The sequence below is a fragment of the Tiliqua scincoides genome, chromosome 4 (assembly GCF_035046505.1).
Source record: "Tiliqua scincoides isolate rTilSci1 chromosome 4, rTilSci1.hap2, whole genome shotgun sequence".
NCBI classification, from domain to species: Eukaryota; Metazoa; Chordata; class Lepidosauria; order Squamata; family Scincidae; genus Tiliqua; species Tiliqua scincoides.
Window position 1 is genome coordinate 3542276 of NC_089824.1, and position 20415 is coordinate 3562690.

General features: G+C 50.2%; 1 protein-coding gene across 1 annotated transcript; it reads left to right on the forward strand.

Annotated features, from left to right (window-relative positions):
* The first annotated feature begins 706 nt into the window (after nt 1-706).
* Nucleotides 707-12000, forward strand: LOC136647555 (lymphocyte antigen 6E-like). Its single transcript, XM_066623166.1, has 4 exons — nt 707-826; nt 1397-1616; nt 8982-9101; nt 11131-12000. The coding sequence occupies exons 1-4, from the start codon at nt 707-709 to the stop codon at nt 11340-11342; spliced, it is 672 nt and encodes a 223-aa protein (XP_066479263.1). The 3' UTR covers nt 11343-12000.
* Nucleotides 12001-20415: the final 8415 nt, after the last annotated feature.

A 20415-nucleotide genomic window follows, 5' to 3' on the forward strand; every position in this document is an offset into this window, starting at 1 on the left:
CTTTACACTCTCACACAACACCAGAACCGGGGACATCCACTAAAATTGAGTGTTGGGAGAGTTAGAACAGACAAAAGAAAATATTTCTTTACTCAGCGTGTGGTTGGTCTGTAGAACTCCTTGCCCCAGGATGTGGTGATGGTGTCTGGCCTGGATGCCTTTAAAAGGGAATTGGACAAGTTTCTGGAGGAAAAATCCATTACGGGTTACAAGCCATGATGTGCATGTACAACCTCCTGATTTTAGAAATGGGGTATGTCAGAATGCCAGATGCAAAGGAGGGCACCAGGATGAGGTCTCTTGTTATCTGGTGTGCTCCCTGGGGCATTTGGTGGGCCGCTGTGAGATACAGGAAGCTGGACTAGATGGGCCTATGGCCTGATCCAGTGGGGCTGTTCTTATGTTCTTAAACTACAATTCCCAGGAGGCCTTGCAGGTCTCTTGTTATCTGGTGTGCTCCCTGGGGCATTTGGTGGGCCGCTGTGAGATACAGGAAGCTGGACTAGATGGGCCTATGGCCTGCTCCAGTGGGGCTGTTCTTATGCTGCAGCACAAACCCTATTGGCATGGCTACACCAGCGCTGGGAAGTTTGATAGGACTGGGCCCTCTGAGTCCAATCCTAGACAATGTCAGGGACTTGTGGTGGGTGTGGAGGCAGGTGAGGCAGTGCCTCCCCACTGGAGCCCTTTGAAAAGCGCTGCTGCTATGGGAGCTGCTGAAGCATTTGATTTCCTTGTGAGAGGGGGCTACGAAATCTGCTTTGACCCCTGCTCTGACCTGGCAGATGCCTTGGAGCAGCAATTTTCAACTTTTACAACAGACAAGGTACACTGCAGGGCTGGTGAGGGGGGACTCACATCCCCCAATGGCCCTACCAATAAACAACCCTCCCCCAAACTCCCGAAGCAAACCTGTGGACCATTGGCAGGCAGCACACTGGTTGAAAATCGCTGCCTTGATGCCCAATCCTAGGCATGCCTACTCTAGGGGCGTGCAGTGGGTGGGGAGGCACTGCCTCACCTGCCTCCCCACCCACCGCACGTCCCTGGTCTACTCAGAAGTAAATCCCACTGTAGCCAATGGGGAATAATTCCCAGGTAGATGTGGATAGGATTACAGCCTGAGAACGCAATCCTAGGCGTGTCTACTCAGAAGTAAGTCCCATTGTGTTCTACGGGGCTTACCCGCGGGTAAGTGTGGCCGGCTCGCAGCCTGAGAACGCAATCCTAGGCGTGTCTACTCAGAAGTAAGTCCTATTAGGTTCTACGGGGCTTACCCGCGGGTAAGTGTGGCCGGCTCGCAGCCTGAGAACGCAATCCTAGGCGTGTCTACTCAGAAGTAAGTCCTATTAGGTTCTACGGGGCTTACTCGCGGGTAAGTGTGGCCGGCTCGCAGGCTGCGCTCCGCTCAGCGGGCTGGCTGGCTGGCTGGCTGGCGGGGAGCCCTGCCTGGGGCGGGCGTTCAGCCAGCCGGCCGGGGAAACGAAAGCGAGCGGCGCGGAGGGGCGCGGCGGAGGCGGGCACGACCAGGCGCGGAGCGGAGCGGAGCGCGGCGAGGATGCGGGCGGCGGGGCTGCTGCCGCTGCTGCTGGGCGCCCTCCTGGGCGCCGGAGGAGGTGAGGCCTTGGCGGGGATGCGGGCCGGCCGCAGAGCCGGCGCGGCATCCGTGCGGGCGGGCGGGCGGCAGCGGTCCGTGCCCCGAGGGGTGGGGTGCCCGTGGGGATGGCGAGGCGGGGAGCGGGGCCCGCGGGCTTTCCTGGCTCTCGGCAGCAGGCAGCCTCTTGCCTGGCAGTGGCATGGCATGGCCATCGTAGGAGGAGCGAGGCCCCCCTACAAGGGGGGGACTTCTGGGTGGTCGTGGGTTGCCGCTCCGGCGGTGATCTGGGGGAGCAAGTCCGGGCGGGGGGCTGCCTGCAGGGAGGCAGCAGTGAGCCCGCCGCCCACCCCCGGCTGCAAGCACCCTTCTGTGGGTGGTCCCCTGGCTGAACCCTGGCACATGGGGCCCGCTTGCCACCCGTGGGCGTGCACGGGGGAGAGGGTCAGAGGGGAGCTGCCAGGCCACCTCCTGGTGTTTTGCAGTAGATCAGCAGAGGCTGTGCTAATAATTGCCTCTTTGGGTTGAGCCTTCAGGAGAATTGGGGCCCGATCCCATCCATGAGATACACCAGCACGTGCCTGCACAGTGACTGCCCCACCAGTGCAGAACCCTGTGCACCATGGATGCTGGCTGACTGGAACAGTGTTGGAAAAGTAGTGGTTGGCAACCTTCAGTCTCGAAAGACTATGGTATAAGCCTACAGCACCCGGTATTCCCAAGCGGTCTCCCATCCAAGGACTAACCAGGCCTGACCCTGCTTAGCTTCCAAGATCAGGCAAGATCAAAGTAGTGCATTGGAGGAATTTGGGGTGTGATGTAGGAGTGACAACGTGTACACCATATCCTAACCCCCCCTTCAGGCAACAGATGTGTCCCCATGGTGTTGCTTGGATGGGCTTAGGATATGATGGATAAGAACTCAAGAAGAGCCCTGCTGGATCAGGCCAAAGGCCCATCCAGTCCAGCTTCCTGGATGTCAAAATGTCCTACCAGATACCTCCGGGAGCACACATAATAACTACATCCTGGTGCCACTCCCTTGCGTCCGGCATTCAGAGACAACCTACCTCTAAAACCAGGAGGTTGCACGTACTCATTATGGCTTGTAACCCCTGATGAACTTTTCCTCCGTCAATCTGTCCAATCTCCTTTCAAAGATATCTCGGCCTGGTGCCATCACCACATCCTGTGGCAAAGAGTTTCACAGATTAATTACACAAGATTTTCTTTTGTCTGTTCCTAAATGCCATGCCAGCTTCCATGCAGTGTTGTTGCAGTGTCCAAATAGGATTGGGCCATTCGCTGCCTTTAAGCAAGTCTTCCAAGCAACTCTGCTGGTGGATCTGCTGAGCTTGTGTTAGAAACTCTGGTCTACAAGTAAACCAGGTCATGCAGCGTATCCAGGTCAGGGTCTGGGGGTATAACAGACAGCTGTGCCCTCTGAGCCAACATTTAGGATCTGAGTGGTAGAACTTGAGGCTGTTAAAAAAAGATGCAGTGGGTTTCACAGGCCAGAAGTGGGCTCACCCCTGTGCTGGTGGGATGTCACCTGTTTGCAGGAATGATTTGGAAAAAAGTTCATGTGAACCTGCGATGAAACTGCCAGAAAAGTGCTTATCAGGGGAGCAGGTACAAGGGATGCTTAAACTATTCTCACATGTTGCACAGTTCAGTGGGTGTGGGATCCTTGCAGATCTGGCTTGTCACACAGCGATGGGAAAGGCTGCAGCTGCCAAAATTCACACCTCCCCTTCAACAGTACATGAGTTCTGTCCTTCTTTGCCTGGAGTCACCCTAGAGCAGCTGTCACTAGGGTGGGCCGAATCTAGTGTTTGATTCAGCCCAGACCTCTGCTTGTGAGGAGCGCTTATCATTCATGGGGATGCTCTGGGCAGTTGTGTCTGCCCAGACATCTTGCTGCAAGCCTGCTGGGATGTTGGGCAATAGACACGACTGCCCTGAGCATCCCTCTGCCCGGATCGAGTGGAAAACAAAGCAGCAGTGTAAAGGAATGGTAAGTGCTGGTCTGAACAGGGAGATGGCTGTCCTAGAGCAACAATTGTAAAACCTTTCTATCCTCAAGGCACATTTTCTGCTTAAGAACCATTGTAGGAAAGAGGGCAGCCTTCTGCGGTACTCACTAAGTTCATATGCAGTGCCGGAAAGCATGGGTGAGGTCCAGTGGTCTGCCTTTTCTGGAATGTTTTAATTTGGGGAAACACTCTGATGTCCCTATCTGTGTGGCGGTCTAATTGGTAGGTTTGCAAGTCCGCCCACATTATGCACAGATTTCGAACCTGCAGATTTCCTTATCCACAGACCCCCCCCCCCTCCGGTGGGCCGGCAGACCTGGATCCTCTGGCTGCAAAGGGAGCTGAGCTCCTCTCGCTTTTGGAAGGTGTTCTGAGCCCCCGGAGAGGCAACACACGACCTCCCACTGCTTCTGCAGGTGTCAGAATTGCTTTTTAGGCTGCAAAAACGCTACTTCTGTTTTGTCATAAAATGGAAGTGACTTTTTTATTTCTTGTAAATCATTCTGAGGTCACTTCTGGTTTTATGAAAAAAATGGAAGTAGCATTTTTTTCCGATCTAATCAGCCATCCTGATACCCTCAGAGGCCACAGGTGGATGTGTGTGGCTTCTGTGGGGCTCATAAGAGCGTCAGGAAGCAAAGGAAGCACAGCTCCCCTCTCCTCTGGAGGTTTCAGAGGGTCCCCGAAAACCGCAGATTTGAACATCTGCAAATTTCCTTATCTGCAGGGGTTTGGAGAACAGAACCCCACAGAAAGTCAGGGTGGTGTAGTGGTTTGGGAGGTGGACTCAGACCTGGAAGAGCCAGGTTCAAATCCCCCCTCAGCCATGAAGCTTCCTGGGTGACCGAGGGCCAGTCACTTTCTCTCAGCCTCACCTACCTCACAGGGTTGTTGTGAGGGAAAAAAGGAGGGGAGCAGCCATTTATACCGCCCTGAGCTCTTTGGGGGAAGGGCGGTATAAAAATGTGATAGATAGATAAATAAATACTGGAGGTCAACTGTATTTGACTTATGAACACCATGAAAAGGTTTGCATTCTTAATTTCATGCACTCTGTTCAGATCTCAAAAAGTTGTTCCCCTATCCAAAGTTATTTGAATGGAAACATTTGTTCTGGAAGGACCAAAGATCAGTTGAGCATATTTATCATGGTGTGAATGTTCTGTTGTAGCAAATTCACAGACATGAGTTTATTAGAATACGTGCAAATATTTTAAGACATCATCATTCCCCAGCATGTGCCTCTTATAAGGTCTTTAATATCTTTAAAATGAAGTCACTGAGAACTTAATGTATCAACCTGAGTGTACCCAGAGAACTGTGCATTTGAGATGTCCTTATTTCTTTGGTGTCGTCACCAGGAAACAGTTGGATTGCAAGTTTGAAACTGCCCCCTGTGCCTGGCATTGATTGTGTTGTTTATTACTAGCAATTATTATCCTACCAATTAATTTGAATGGAACATTTTCCATGCTGGGGCTTTTGTGGCCAACCCAGCCCTGGACACACACTTCCTTGTGGCTGCATTTGGCAGGAGAAGAGAGGGAGGGGCTGATGGTTTGGCTGACTTTGGGGCCTTTGTCTGCCATTGTTCCTCCTTAAGAATAAGCATGTGGGAAATCTCAAGGTTCCCCAAACCATTGTTTGGAAAACCCTGCCCAAGAGTGCCCTATCTTTAAAAACAGTAGGGAAAATAAATCTGAAGTTTTGCTTGTAGAGAAGCAGGCGTCACAGCCTGGTAACACACACGCCCATTTATGTTTTAATTGTTGAAACATGTTCTCGGCATAGCACAGGCAGAAGGGGGGAAGGGTATGTGCTGCTTCTCAGCAGTCATGTCCCAAGAACATCATCGCTGCCTTGGAAACTTGGACTGGAATGATGCATTACAGTGTTTTTAAAAGAAAAGCTGCTGGGGAGACTAGGACCCGGAGAGGGGAGGGGCCGCTGAACCCTTTCCTCCTAGAAGTGCTGTGTGCCCCACTCAAAATGCCCCCACCCCAGCGGCTCTTCTTCTTCTGGGAGGACTGCTGTTGCTTAGGGAGAGAACAAAACAGAGTGTGGTTGGAATGAACAGTAGCATAGCTGCAGGGGGCACAGCACTAAGTTTTGGAGGGTGCCTCAACGCACCTAGTAAGCTGCCCCTCCCGCTCACTGTTGGACCCATTCATGGTGACAAGGGCAAAGCTCCACCATGAGTGGCTGCGAGGGGGAGGAGCAGCTTACAGGCACCCTCCAAAACTTAGTGCTGCGTCCGCCCTAGCTATGCTACAGGGAATGAGACATCAGTCTACTTTGTGGCTTTAGCAGGTCATAAGAACAGCCCCACTGGATCAGGCCACAGGCCCATCTAGTCCAGCTTCCTGTATCTCACAGCGGCCCACCAAATGCCCCAGGGAGCACACCAGACAACAAGAAGACCTGCAAGGCCTCCTGGGAATTGTAGTTTAAGAACATAAGAACAGCCCCACTGGATCAGTCCATAGGCCCATCTAGTCCAGCTTCCTGTATCTCACAGCGGCCCACCAAATGCCCCAGGGAGCACACCAGATAGCAAGAGACCTCATCCTGGTGCCCTCCCTTGCATCTGGCATTCTGACATAACCCATTTCTAAAATCAGGAGGTTGCGCATACACATCATGGCTTGTACCCCATAATGGATTTTTCCTCCAGAAACTTGTCCAATACCCTTTTAAAGGCGTCTAGGCTAGACACCAGCACCACATCCTGTGGCAAGGAGTTCCACAGACCGACCACACGCTGAGTAAAGAAATAAAGTAAAGGTCAGACGAGCTTCTTTCAGTGGCATTGCAGGGTGTGTAGTCCTGTCTCCAGGACAAAGTCTGCCTCCTGGCTAAGGCTTTAGCGGATGGTATAGAGAGCTTCCACCAAATATTCAAGGCTGTCACTCTGAAGGAAGGGTGTGTGTGTGTGTGTCCTTGTTTTCACAAGAAGCCTGTCACTGATGTGTGGGGCATCTGCCCCTCTGCCCCATCCCTGCTCTGAATATCATGTGCACATCCTGTTCAGGACTGGAGGCCGATCAGGCCAAGGTTGCAGGCCTTCTGCAAGAGGACTATTGAGGAAGCATTTTGTACTGCTTGAATCTCAGCCACATCCCACACACTGGATGCTTTAGCGGTGATAGTGCAGTTGGTGGAGGAGGAGGAAGAGGAAGAATCATTTTTAGTGTGTTGAGTGGAGGGGGGACGGACAACTTGTACTGATTCCAGGAGGTGTCAGCAGTCAGGATAGTTAGGAAATGGACATTTGGGGCCAGATCCGGTTGCTTTTGCATTGATTCACAGCTTCCTTGTGCCCTGGAACTCAGTGGTAGCGCACAGGCTTTGCAGACCCCAAGGTCCCAGGCCCTTCTGTGAGCCAGTATGATGCAGGGGTTAGAGTGCTAGGCTTGGACCAGGAAGGTCTGGGTTGAAATCCTCACTCCATGGTGAAGTTTACTGAGTGACTTTGGGCCAGTCACAATCCATCAGCCCAAACTACTTCACAGGGCTGTTGTGAGACCAAGAAGAGTGGGAGGGGCTCATCTCCTGCCCTGAATTTCTTGGAGGATGGGCAGGATGTAAATGTGGGGAGGGGGGAATCTCCAGATGGGGTTGGGAAGAACCCTTGTGTGGACCCCTAGAGAGCTGCTGCAGGCTGTGTTTCCAGCTGGGGCATCTCTGCTGGGGATAACACAGGCCAACACGCATTTTGCTTCCTTAAACGTTGCACCAATTCCTGGGTATATTGGGTGCTGATTCCAAAAATGGCATCCGTTTTGCCCTATCAGGTCTAGTTTTGGAGACACAGCATAGCCTCTTTAGTGAATGGTTCAAGCAGCTTCCTCATGAGGAAGCCTACACCATGGCTTCCTCATGAGAAAGCTGCTTGAACCATTCACTAATGAGGCTATACTATATCTCCAAAACTAGACGTGATAGGGCAAAACGGATGCCATTTTTGGAACTGGCACCCCAAATTCATGTCAAACCACCATAAATTTTGGGAGAAATCTTTCTGACCCTCCATTTTATAGGCCTGTGTAATCAAAGAAGGAGTCGCCATCCTCTTTGGCTTTTGTCCTGTTTAACTCTTTACGTTTCTACTCACCAAAACTGTTTCTCTGCCACAAAAGACAAGTTGTATCCACTTGCTGGAAAAACAGTTTTATTTGTTCCCGGAATTTTAGGCGCAAAGAAGCTGGAAGGGTGGTTGTTTAGCTAATGGAGATGTTCCGGGAGAGATAAGCCTTGTTTGAAGATAATGAGTGGAACGAAAGGAGTAAACTATGAGTTTGTTTTAGGGATCACATCAAAGCAGAGGATGCAGGTTTTTACCTTTGAGCTACGGAGATTTAGAAAATCGTGTTGAGGAATCTTGTTTTGTGGGGTCATGAGAAAATGCCTTGGAGAGAATGAAGCTGTCACTGTTTCCTCTGTGGACTCAGTTCCTGAGTGTTTTGAGTGTTGTGATTTTAGTTCTTAAAGAGACAGTACATGTAAGGTTGTCCAGTGTTGTTGCACTTGGGGTCAGCAGGGGTTGATCCTTAAGAAGGGGCCTTCACAGTTTTGCTTTTCTGATTAGCTTAAGAAAAATCTAAATATGGGAGCTGTGAATGCTTTTCATCCTGAGGAGGCAAACCCCAATAACAACCCCAGCATTTCACCCTCTTGCTGTGGTTTGCACAGAAAATTGTTGTGGTTTGCACAGGAAACAATCTGGCCAGTTTCAAAGCCAGCAAGCAGACCTTCCTGTCCTGGGTGGGATGAGAAAATCCTTTTGCCTCTATTCTCTTAGTACCAGGAGAAGAGATTTTTCTCCTGTCTTTTTCAGCTGTGTCCTAGATTCAATGCCAAATTGCCAAACACTCTGTGCTGCTCTAGGAGGGAAGCAACAACTCCCACCTCCTCCTACCCCACTTATGTAAGTTCAAAGACATCCCCGATTCTCCTTTACAAGGTGGGTTTCATAAGACCATCCTGAGGCTGCAACTCTATACATACTTACATGGGATTGAGCGGCCTTGAACTCAGTGGGGCTCAGTGCCTTTTAGTTGGGTCTCCTCGTGTGTGGTTTCCTACATGCCTCCAACAACCTGTTCTTTATTGAAGGATGCCAATTTTAAGATGTTTCTAATACCTTTTAGATGTGCTAGATGCACTTCTAAGATGCTTGTTAACTCCATTTCAGCCTGGAAAGAGTAACCTCACTCACAGCCCAATCCTATCCACACTTTCCTGGGAGTAAGCCCCATTGACTCCAATGGGACTTACTTCTGAGTAGATAGGCATAGGATTGGGCTGTCAGTTCTGTGCCTCTGATCTGGGGATTTTAACATATTTTGCAGTTTCTTCCCTTCTGTGCTGGTGGTGCGACAGAGTAGAATCCAACTGGGGTTGCTGGAGGCTGCAGTCGTGCGAGAGTGAGGATAACTACTGTGTGACAACCTACATTGGTGGAGGAATAGGTGGGTGATTTTACTTTTGAATCATCTGAGTTGCTTTGCTGCCTGAGGCTGGAGACCCCTTCAGTGCAGCATACGAAAGCCCAGGGACTGCTCACGCTCAGACTAGTGGTGTACCGAGCATACTTGAGACCTGGGAGCATATGCTCCCACTGCCCTGCCCGCTTAAAGCCATGGGTAGATCTGGACTCTGCACTGAGACCCCCCTCCCCATGGACGCCAGGGCCACTATCTATTTGAAGCAAGGGGCACCCCTGGGTGATACCCCCTGGGTGAGGCCAGGTCTACTCAATATTCAAAATGATAGGCGTGCAATGCGGGAACCCCTTATTGATTGCACCCGGGGCAGACTGCCTGCCTTGCCCTTGGTAACCCACTGCTTCAGGCCACAGATTAATGGGGTGCCCGCCTCCACCTGCCCACTCACCTCCACTGCCTCTCCTTAACTCACTCCTGGACAAGGAAGAGCGATGCTGTGGCCTGCAACTCTTCTCTCCTTCACATTTCCTCTTCCACCATCTTCCTTTTCCCAATCCAGGGAGTCGGGAGTAGAAGGATCACTGGATGGTGGGGTGGGGGTGGCATTTAGCATGCCCTCTCGGTTGGTGTAGAGTCTTGAACCAGCCTTGATTCAGCCAGTTCACTGGGCAGAGGATGAAAGAGATGGAGCTCCCCTGTTGCGTCCCCAGCATTTGGTAGCTGCTGTCTCATGTCTACGCCCCAGTCCTTTCTGCTGCACGGAAGAAGTGCCAGCAGCTGTTGAAATTGAACTTGCTCCTCCCCTGGAAATGAATCAGCAACCAAGACACAAAATTACTTTCCTGTTTTTTTGTTTCTTTTTCTCATTGAATGTAAACCGGTGAGGCTTTGGTCTGAAAGGCGTGCACAGATCCCCTGGAGAAGGAATCCTGTTTGCGACCCCACCTGCCCTGAACAGACTAGCTATGGACAGGGAGCCAACGTGTGCAAGGACTCTGAGCTATCACCATGGACCTGTGGCTGCATGAGTTGGCCCTGAGGTTCTGGAAAGGGCAGTTCAGCAGCCTCGGGAAAGGGGTGGGGGATGTGACTTAGCCACCAGCTTGTATAGGAAGCTGTTTTGGTATATCAGATATAAAGTCTGGCTTTTGGGGGCATAGAGTTAAATCAGGCTGAAGGCCCATCTAAAGAAGATTACTGCCTGAATGAGCCTGTTTTTACCCACCTATAAAATGTTGAGGCTAGCTGGACCTCTCAGGGAAGTGAGTCCAGAGCTTGGGCACCATGACTAAGAAGGCCCTGTCCCCACAGAGGAGGGCCTCCCCAGTAGTTCTCCAAGGAAGTGCAAGAGCTGGCAGCCCTTTAGGCATCCTGAACCTGAAGGAAAAAAAGAAGCAGCTGCCAGTCTTAAGTTGGAGGCGAAAGGCAGGAAGCTGCAAGGATGAACAGGAGGAAGGAGAGTAGCACCAACATAGGCTGCGCCATCCTTGGCATTCCAGTGCTGCTTCGGGGAATTCACACTGCCTCGTGCGCTTCATTGCACACAACAAGGTTATTGCAATCAGTCTTCTGGGTGAATAGGCTGAGAGTGGTGGCTTGTCTCTGTGGCATAGCTAGAGGGGGTGCAAAGCACTAAGTTTTGCAGGTGCCTAAATGCGCCGTGCAAGCAGCGCCTCCCCTTCCGACCCCTTCCAGGTGGTGCAGGCAAAACAGAGCAATTCGCGGGTGGAAGCATTCACCTCCATTTTGCTCCCATTGCCCAGAATGGCTCTGAAGGAGAGGGGGGGAGGGCCATTCCCAGTTGGCAGCCTTCAGTCTCGAAAGACTATGGTATTCAGGAGCCTGCAAAACTCAGTGCTTTGTACACCCTCTAGTTATGCCATTGGCTTGTCTCAGGGGCTTTGCCATTTCTTGGCTGAGCATGGATATTTGAACTAGGGTCTTTGTGACTCACAGCTCACCCTTGGGCCTACAGCTTGCTCTGTTTGAAGCCAGTGACCTTAAGCTCTGTGTATGGTGGAACTTGATTGTGGTCCCCCTTCCTTCTTGCCAGGTGCCTACTCTTCGCAGTCCATCAGCAAAGGCTGTGCTCCTGTTTGCCCAGCAAGTGGGATCGACATCGGCATTGCAGCCGTATCTGTGAAATGCTGCACCTCTTCCTTTTGCAACATCAGTGGTGCCACCAGCATGAAGGCCAACCACCTGCTTTTGGCCCTGGGAATGCTGGCCAGCTTCTTCTGCCTCTTTGGAGCCACGCTGCGATGAGCCGTCTTACACGCCAGGAATCTGGTTGGTCTTCTCCGGAGAGAAGCCAGAAATGTTAGCATTTAGCAGCATTGCTTCTACCCCTGTATGCTGAATTTGTGTATTGGCTTCACAACTCACAGCCTTCTGCATTTTGTATTGCATTTACAAAGAGAGAAAAACTTATACTATGGTGTGCATGTTGGGGTGGGTGGAGGAAAAGATTTGTTTGACAGCACTGCCCTCTCGTGGCTGCAGAGATCCATTCAGGCTTTGACTTTGAAAAGGCAAATGGCAGCAAATGGAGAGCCGTCTTATACATTCCTATTCCCCTGAGAGGGCTTTAAGGGCCCAATCCTATCTAATTTCCCAGTGGGGTGTGCACGGCATCCTGTGGTGGGGAGGGGAACATTTGTTCCCCTACCTCGGAGCTACTCTGCGACTGCACTGGTACTGGAAAGTTGGATAGGATTGGGCCCCAAGTCATTCCAGTGTTGTGCTGAAGTGGGTCTTTAGGATAAGGGGATGGGATCTTTTTGAGAAACCCTTGATTCGAACTCAAATTTTTTGCTTGTTAACATCGCACATAGAAAGGCTTTTGGGGTGAGGTGGAGGGAATTGTTCAACAAATGTTTTCTCTGTGCTTCCTGAAACTGAATAAACACATTTCTGTCCTTTATCCCTTTGCATTTTATTCCCTCTCATAGTTATTGATGGCATGCCACTGAGCATATGTGGCAGTCTACAGAAGCACCCTCTAATTTTATTTTTAGGGTTTGATTCACAATATTGGGGGGGGGGTGGGGTTGGTTATGAGGGGCCTGGTTCCTAGCAGTGGATACCAAAGGCCAGGTTCTAGGTGCCTTCCTTCAGCAAGAAGGAGGCAGAGGGGACTGCAGGTGGGCTAGGCTGGCTGCTGGTAGAACTGCCAAGCCACAGAAGCAGCCTCCCTGCATCTCCCCTGAAAGGCCTATGAAACAAAGTAGTCTTCAAGTCTCACTGGAAGGCTGAGAGTGAGGTGGGCCAGACATCTCCCCTGGGGAAAGATGTTCCAGAGGTTGGGAGCAATGGCTGAGAGGACCCTATTCTGTGTGCCTGCCTCATATCACACGGTGGGGGGGGGGCGGGATGCAGAGCAGAGGTTCAACTGGCATCGTAAGAGAGTCATACGAAGAGAGTTGTCCCTGAAGAAGCCATCAAACCCCCAATGCATGAGAGCTTTAAGGCTAATGCCAGTTCTTTGAATTGGGCCCAAAAAAAAATTGGTAGCTACCTTGTTTGGCTTCTGCCTTGTTTGTCTAAAAAAATACCCATTGCCAGAATTAGAGAGGTTCTGATGTCAATTTTACAACTGTCCTGCACCCCTGTCGGCAGTAGATGCAACAGTCTGCTTTAAACTTCAAATGAGGAATAGTGAGCAAAAGACTAAGGGCTGATTCCGGAGCCCCCTTTCTTTAGGGGCTTTAAGAAAATTCAGGGGCAACAAACTGCTTGTTCATTGCTCAGAGGTGATTTGAATGTGCACTTCCTGGAATCCTTTGGGCCCCAAGTGCCTTTACGGTTCTGATTCCACCAGAATAGTTGCAGAATTCTGTGGCAGTTGGCAGGTCAGGCCTGCTGAAAAGAGTGGTGTGCTTTAAAGGGATGCCTTTGGAGACCACAGTTAAGGGAAGTGATGAGATGGTGGAAATAAATAAAGCAGGTAGGTGGATGAGGGGTCAAATGGGCACAGTTCTGTTAGGGAAGAGGACGAGGACAGCCCAACACCAGAATGCATGGTGTGTGAGCAGTTATGTGCTTTTGCCCAATGTGGTGGGATTGCCTATCTCTTACTGCTACTTCCCTAAGAGCCAAATGCTATCCAATTTTCCAGCACCAGTGCAGCCATGCCAATGGGGCATGTGCTGTATCCTGCAGTGAGGTTGAAATCATGGAGGCCTCCACCAGGTAAGGGAGCATTTGTTCCCTTTCCTCAAGGCTGCATTGTGGCTGCATCGGCACTGGAAAGTTGGATAGGATTGGACCCTAAATCTAGTGGTAGTGAATATTGCACTTGGCATTTTCTGCTATTGTAATCATTTGACATTGAGTGCATGTGGCAATGAGTTCATTGGTTGATGGTATGAAGGGTGTGTGTGTGTGTGTGTGTGTGTGTGTGTGTGAGAGAGAGAGAGAGAGAGAGAGAGAGAGAGAGAGAGATTGTAATGTGCAGTTTCTTAAGATATCCCGAGTGGGCAAGATATGGACAGGAATAAATGAAAAGTAAAACTATGATGAAAATCAGAGGGCAGGATTTAAAAAAAATTCTAGCAGGGCTCTTGTACCTCTAATAATTGCATTTACAGTGTGTGTCTTTGTTGTGCAGGAATGCCTAATAGTACTAGGGTATTTGTATCCTGGACAATTGTGTCCTGATGGAATGTGTTCTGGTCATTGGTGTCCCAGGACATTTGCGTCTTTTTTTTTTTTAAAATCCTAGTTATTTGCATCACACTAGAACTGGCCAACAAATCCCATGTTATATATCCTAAGCCTCTTATCCCAGTCCTAGCCCTAACCCTACCTTTCCACTGTAAAAATAAAAAGTACATCTAATATAAATATACATATATTGGGACACAAATGTCCGGGACGCAAAAAGAATGGACGCAAATGTCCAATACTGGGATGCCTTTTACTGGGACATAGTTGTCCAAGGATGCATTGGTCCCTTCACCGAACGGCCTATTCTGTCTGCTGCATTCCCGCCTCATACAGGAGCCCTTCTAAAAGGAAATGGAGCCGGTGGGGTTTGGTGCTTGGAGTGTCAGACTTTGACTGGGAGACCTGGATTCAAATTAATGCTCAGCTGTGCAACTCATTGGGTGTCCTTGAGTCCTTTGCTTTTTCAGTGACCTGCCTCCCCAGGTGTGGCTGCAATGAGGTTGCAACGATGGTGGGAGGACCACTGATGCCTCCTTAAGCTCCTTAAGAGATGAGATAAAAATGGCATCCTGTTTATTTTGAGAGGATGGCAGCCCTGCTGAACAGGCTTTAGCAGATTTTCTGTGGCAGTCCCATGAGTCGTACAGAGTGTGGCCCAGGGAAGAACACTCCAAAGGGGACGCTAGAGGGAGCTGCTGTTTTATTTTGATTCCATGTTCGTGAGTCCTTTGCAAACCTGTAAAGCCTGCCATGACCTGCATCTGGTGAGGCCTGCTGCAGCTGCCACCCAGATACTGCAGGGATGCTTCAAAGCGGGGAGCTCTGGGGATCACTGTCCCTGGATTTAGGATTTAGGCGACTCTGGATTTAGTATTCCGTCAGCTTGTTGGACCAGACTCTCTTTGTGAGTCTGGAAAACATGGTAGACCACAGCTGCGATACAAGGACATCTGCAAGAGGGATCTGGAGGCCTTAGGAGTAGACCTCAACAGGTGGGAAACCCTGGCCTCTGAGCGGCCCGCTTGGAGGCAGGCTGTGCAGCATGGCCTTTCCCAGTTTGAAGAGACACTTGGCCAGCAGTCTGAGGCTAAGAGGCAAAGAAGGAAGGCCCATAGCCAGGGAGACAGACCAGGGACAGACTGCACTTGCTCCCAGTGTGGAAGGGATTGTCACTCCCGAATCGGCCTTTTCAGCCACACTAGACGCTATTCCAGAACCACCTTTCAGAGCGCGATACCAGAGTCTTTCGAGACTGAAGGCTGCCAACAGGATTTAGTATTGTGTGGCACTCAGGACCTGGTTAGAGAGGTCAATGTTACTGAGCCATTGGGGAACAGTGACCGTGCTGCAATTACTTTCACCATGAGGATCCAGTCATGCGTGTCAGGGGAAGAGTGCCGAACAAATCTGACACAAAACCCTTGACTTCCGAAGGGCGGACTTCCCTCAAATGAGGAGGCTAGTTAGGAAGAAGTTGAAAGGGAAGGTAAAGAGGGTCCAGTCTTCCCAGAGTGCGTGGAAGCTGTTTAAGACAACAGTAACTAACTTGCCTCCCTTCCCTACCACTTCCTCCTCTTGCCCTATTCCTCTCACTCTACCTTTCACAAAGGTAGAGCAGCAGGAGAGAGGAGTGTAGCAGTGGCTCCTCCAACTCCGGTGGCCCCCACTCTGCTCCTCCCACTTCCTCTTTCTGTTCTCCATTTTTGCTGCAGTGAGACTAGGCCTCGCTGTTTCTGAGAGGAGGTGGGAGGCTTCCCCGCTACCCAGCAGTGGAACTGCTGTGATGGCCGCAGCTGGCTAGCAGGGCAGTGGAGGCATTTGAAAATGGACACACGACCGGGAAGAGGTCATGGAACAGGCTGCCCTGGTTCTCTGGCCACTGCTACCAGCGTGCCTCTGGGCAGAGTGATGGCAGTGACAGTACAAGGGGACAGAGGGCAAAGGAGGCACTGAGGTGGAGGCTGCGGATGAGGGCAGGGTGCTAGCAGAAGACAGTTGCCTCACCATTCCACACCTTGCAGGCCAGCTGGCTGTGTCCTAGGCTCTCTTTTATCCTAGCAATCCATTCTATTGACCCTTTCGCCTCCAGCGCTGCAGCTTCTTCCTTTCTCCCTGTTGCAACTTAGGCTGGAGCTCCCACCATATGTCCCTGGTGCTGTTGTCCCTATTCCCTTCCCTCAAATTCCTCCTCAAAGCTCACCTTTTCTAGGGAGCTCTGGGTTCCTCTGTTCCCATCCCCTGCTTGATCTAAGCCTAAGTGCATTCCACTGGAGCAATTGTATATTTGCCTCCCATTCACCCTGCTTTCCCTTTCTCCATCCCACTTTTTCACTTCTTAGACCTGCAGGGCAGAGTCCTGTTCTTTTTTCATTTTTCCATATGGCAGAACCTTGACTTTCTTTCACTTTACCTTCATCGCTTTGCTCTTTCAGCCATTTTCAATTATAGCCACATTTCAAATTTTGTCCACATGCTTTCCTCTTTCATCCCATTTCATCCAATCTTCCACGGCGTTCACTGACGTGCTTCTGTTTGTTTTTCTTTTATTTAGGTTTCGTACACATTCACGTATGTTATATTCTTACTTATTTCTGTTTTTTTCACCAATCAAAATAAATTTGCAAGTTAAATGTGGCTCTGCTTTAACATTCACCCATTTTTGACTTGCATTCATGCTCTGGTCCCTAACCAGTTGAAAGTGGTTTTCACTTTCACCTCCTGATTTTAGAAATGGGTTATGTCAGAATGCCAGATGCAAGGGAGGGCACCAGGATGAGGTCTCTTGTTATCTGGTGTGCTCCCTGGGGCATTTGGTGGGCCGCTGTGAGATACAGGAAGCTGGACTAGATGGGCCTATGGCCTGATCCAGTGGGGCTGTTCTTATGTTCTTATGGGCCTATGGCCTGATCCAGTGGGGCTGTTCTTATGTTCTTATGAGTTTCAGATGTGCTATTGCCTAAAGAAATGCAGAACTCCACAGGTGAATATATGAAGAGTAGCAGTGTGAGATTATGACCACTAGGAGGAGCTCAAATGTCTGCTGGTTACGCCATGTTGTTCAGGTGGTGAGAATATAAGAGCAGCCTTGCTGACCTGAGCAAAAGGCCAGTTCCCACAGTGTTCCCTTTATCGTGGAATCCAACTAGGTGTTCCCAAGAAGCCCACAGGCAGGCAAAACCGATGCCTTCTGAAGATCTCCCTGGCAATCATATTGGGATTGGCTGTGGATGGCAGTTTTTTCACCTACCCCAGACTGGCGAGGGAGGGAAGGTGTGCTCAGTAGGTTTCATGCATTAAAAATTGGTCGCTTGTGCTTAATAAAGTGGCCCACATTAAACCCTGGGGTTTTCTTTGGGAGGTGTGAGGGTCAATAGATGCAGGAGCAGTGTCAGCAAGATGCAAGTATCTTGTGGTCTTGGGTGCTCTCGGAGTCATCTGGTGGGCTGCTGTGAAATACAGGAAGCTGGACCAGATGGGCCCTGGGTTTGTTCTTATAGGCAGACTGCTCCTGAAGATGGAGGCTCCACAAAATCACCACAACTGAGGATGCTTTTCTTCCTCTTCCATGAATTTATCTCATCCCCTTCCAGGTTGTCTGAGGGCTGGGCTCCCTTTCCTCCCCTCTTCCTCCCCCTTTGTTTCCCTTATGGAAAGCCTCAGGGTTGTTGGCAGAGCTGTGGGAAAAGCTCATTCATGCCCCCAGTGCTGGGCCCGTGGTAAGGGCTTGCAAACGTGCCTTATGGCACATTTGCGACAGTGTGCACTGGTGTTAAGCTGGCATGAAAGGCTCAGGCTCAACGGCCCATAGTGTGTTTACTGTCCATTTTGTGCAGAGGGGCTTTGGGACAACAGTTCATCTGGCACACTGACTGGCATCCACTGATGTTGGCATCTGAGGCTGGTGGTAGGGTTTGCATCAGTCAGTGTGAGAGCTCTTTTTCCCACTACCATGATGGACCTTTTCCCATACCAGACCATACAGAATAAATTACAATACCATACACACAACCTAAATGCAGAGGCATTAATAGGGTTCGTGTAAACCCCATTGACTTTATTTGCTTACTTATTTTAATATATAACAGTACAGGTCATCCAACAAATCAGTAACCAACCAAAAACCGATGGCCAACTTGATGTCACTCAAACAACTGAATAAGAGTTTTAGTATTAGCTTTGATTCATGGAAATGAGAGCTGTTTCATACTAACACCTTATTGGTTTCTTGCTGTGTCATAACACCTCATTGGCTCTCAGAATAGTCAGGCTCAGTGGTCAGTTTTGAGTTAAGAAAATCCACTTTTTGTTACCTAAGGCAGTTGTATCTTCCTTTTCTGGTTATTTGGCCATAACTTTTGATAGAATACAGATATTTCAACATGGTTTGTTTCATTGCGTTCTGCAATAAATTGCCCATTGAATGATACGTAACATGATGGTATTATTTGAAAATACCAAGATTTTCATAATTTTGGCCACTAGTGGTGTCAACCGCCCCCCCCTGAGTGCATCACTTTGCATTGTATTTGCAAACAACCTGACAACCGCTACAGCTGGAGCGACAGCGGTGTGGCAGGACCAGTGACCCCTGACAATACCTTTGCAGTGACACTTGTGTTCATACGATCTTCAGTAGCAAGCAATGTAGAGAAATATAGAGCAGCAATTTGACAGAGAAGTAGTAAGGCATGGGCTGCTTGAGACAGAAATTCATTCAGCAGACACAACAGCTGGGGCTGGTCAAATGCAGCGGGGCCGTCACCTGGATGTCCAGGGGCAAAGTGGGTTTCAGCAGCACTCTGAAGCTTCAGGCCATCCACTAAGAACAGGGCACTGCACCAAGCACGGGTGGCTCAACTATCAGGCCACTTGAAATGGGGATGTGGAGCAGCACCCTTGGAGGGGTGGCGAACGGAGACCCCCCCTCCCCCCGGTCCATCTGCCTGCAGCCTGCCGCTCCCTCCAGCCTGCTGCTCCACTTGGTGCTCCAGTCCTCTTCCAATGTGCTGGAAGTGGCAGCTAAAGGGGAAAAAAGCAAAAAGCAAGCGGCTGCCATAGCTCCAGATCAGTTTTCTCCCCCCACCTACTGTTGGCAAACCTTCAGTCTCAAAAGACTCTGGTATCGTGCTCTGAAAGGTGGTTCTGGCAGAGCGTCTAGTGTGGCTGAAAAGGCCAATCCGGGAGTGACAATCCCTTCCACATTGGGAGCAAGTGCAGTCTGTCCCTGGTCTGTCTCCCTGGCTATGGGCTTTCCTTCTTTGCCTCTTTGCCTCAGACTGTTGGCCAAGTGTCTCTTCAAACTAGGAAAGGCCATGCTGCACAGCCTGCCTCCAAGCGGGCCGCTCAGAGGCCAGGGTTTCCCACTTGTTGAGGTCCACTCCTAAGGCCTTCAGATCCCTCTTGCAGATGTCCTTGTATCGCAGCTGTGGTCTACCTTTAGGGCGCTTTCCACATGTATGCACTGCTGAAACAGAGACGCCTGCATTGGCTCGGTCATGTCGTGAGAATGGATGATGACCGGATCCCAAAGGATCTCCTCTATGGAGAACTCATGCAAGGAAAGCGCCCCACCTACTGGGTGCTCACAAAGCACCAAGTAGGAAGGGACTGGCAATTTGGAGCCCACTCCCTCCTCTTTACTGCAAAGGCCACACCATGCCCTGGTCACCCTGCACTACACCTCTTCTGCATGCAAGGGGGTGCTGCATGCAAGGGGGAGAGAAGTAGAGGGTGCTGAGTTCCCAGCATTCCTTGCACCCATTCATTTCATACAGAAGAGGCACAGAGCAGGGAGGCTTCAGAGAGAATGGGGGGCAAGCCTGCTCATTTGTTTGCCTGCCCACCTGCCTGCCCTCACGCATGACACCACACAGAGAGGTGGCAGTGGGCAGCGGATTCAGGTGACCAGGGGCACAATCCACCTTGAATCCAGTTGATATGCCGCTGCACCAAATCTGATCGCAGCCCCAGATAGAATGTGGCTTCTTTCCTCTTCCCCCCAAATAAGAAAGCAACAACCCGTCAGTAACACAGAAAAGCACCTCAACTTCTTGCGTCAGTGGTTCTCACACATTTAGCACCAGGACCCATTTTTTAGAATGAGAATCTGTCAGGACCCACCGGAAGTGATGTCATGACCGGAAGTGACATCGTCAAGCAGGACAGTTTTTAACAATCCTCGGCTGCGATCCTACCCACACTTACCCAGGAGTCAGTTTCCTTTACTACCATTGTTAAAAGCACATAGTAGCCTGTTAAAAGTACAGGTCTGTAACATTTCCCCAAATGCAATCACATACCTTGACAGTATCAAGTCTAATATATTAAAAATAAAATATTGAAATGAATGGGGACCCACCTGAAATTGGCTCGCGACCCTCCTAGTGAGTCCTGATCCACAGCTTGAGAAACACTGTCTTACATACTAAACTTCATTGAGTAATAAAAATACAGTACAGATCAGAAAGCAAGTCAGTGGCCCTTTCAGGGTCTTCAGCAGATCATTACCCGTCTCCTTTCCCATTCTGACCATTTGCACATGATGCGCGTGCAGGGGCTCTGATTTCTTAACTTTTAAATACCGTATTGATGCAATGACTTTCTGTACCAAAGGAACACAGGCAGCTCTGGAGACAGGCCGCTCCCTCCTGAGATCCTGAGCGGAATCCAG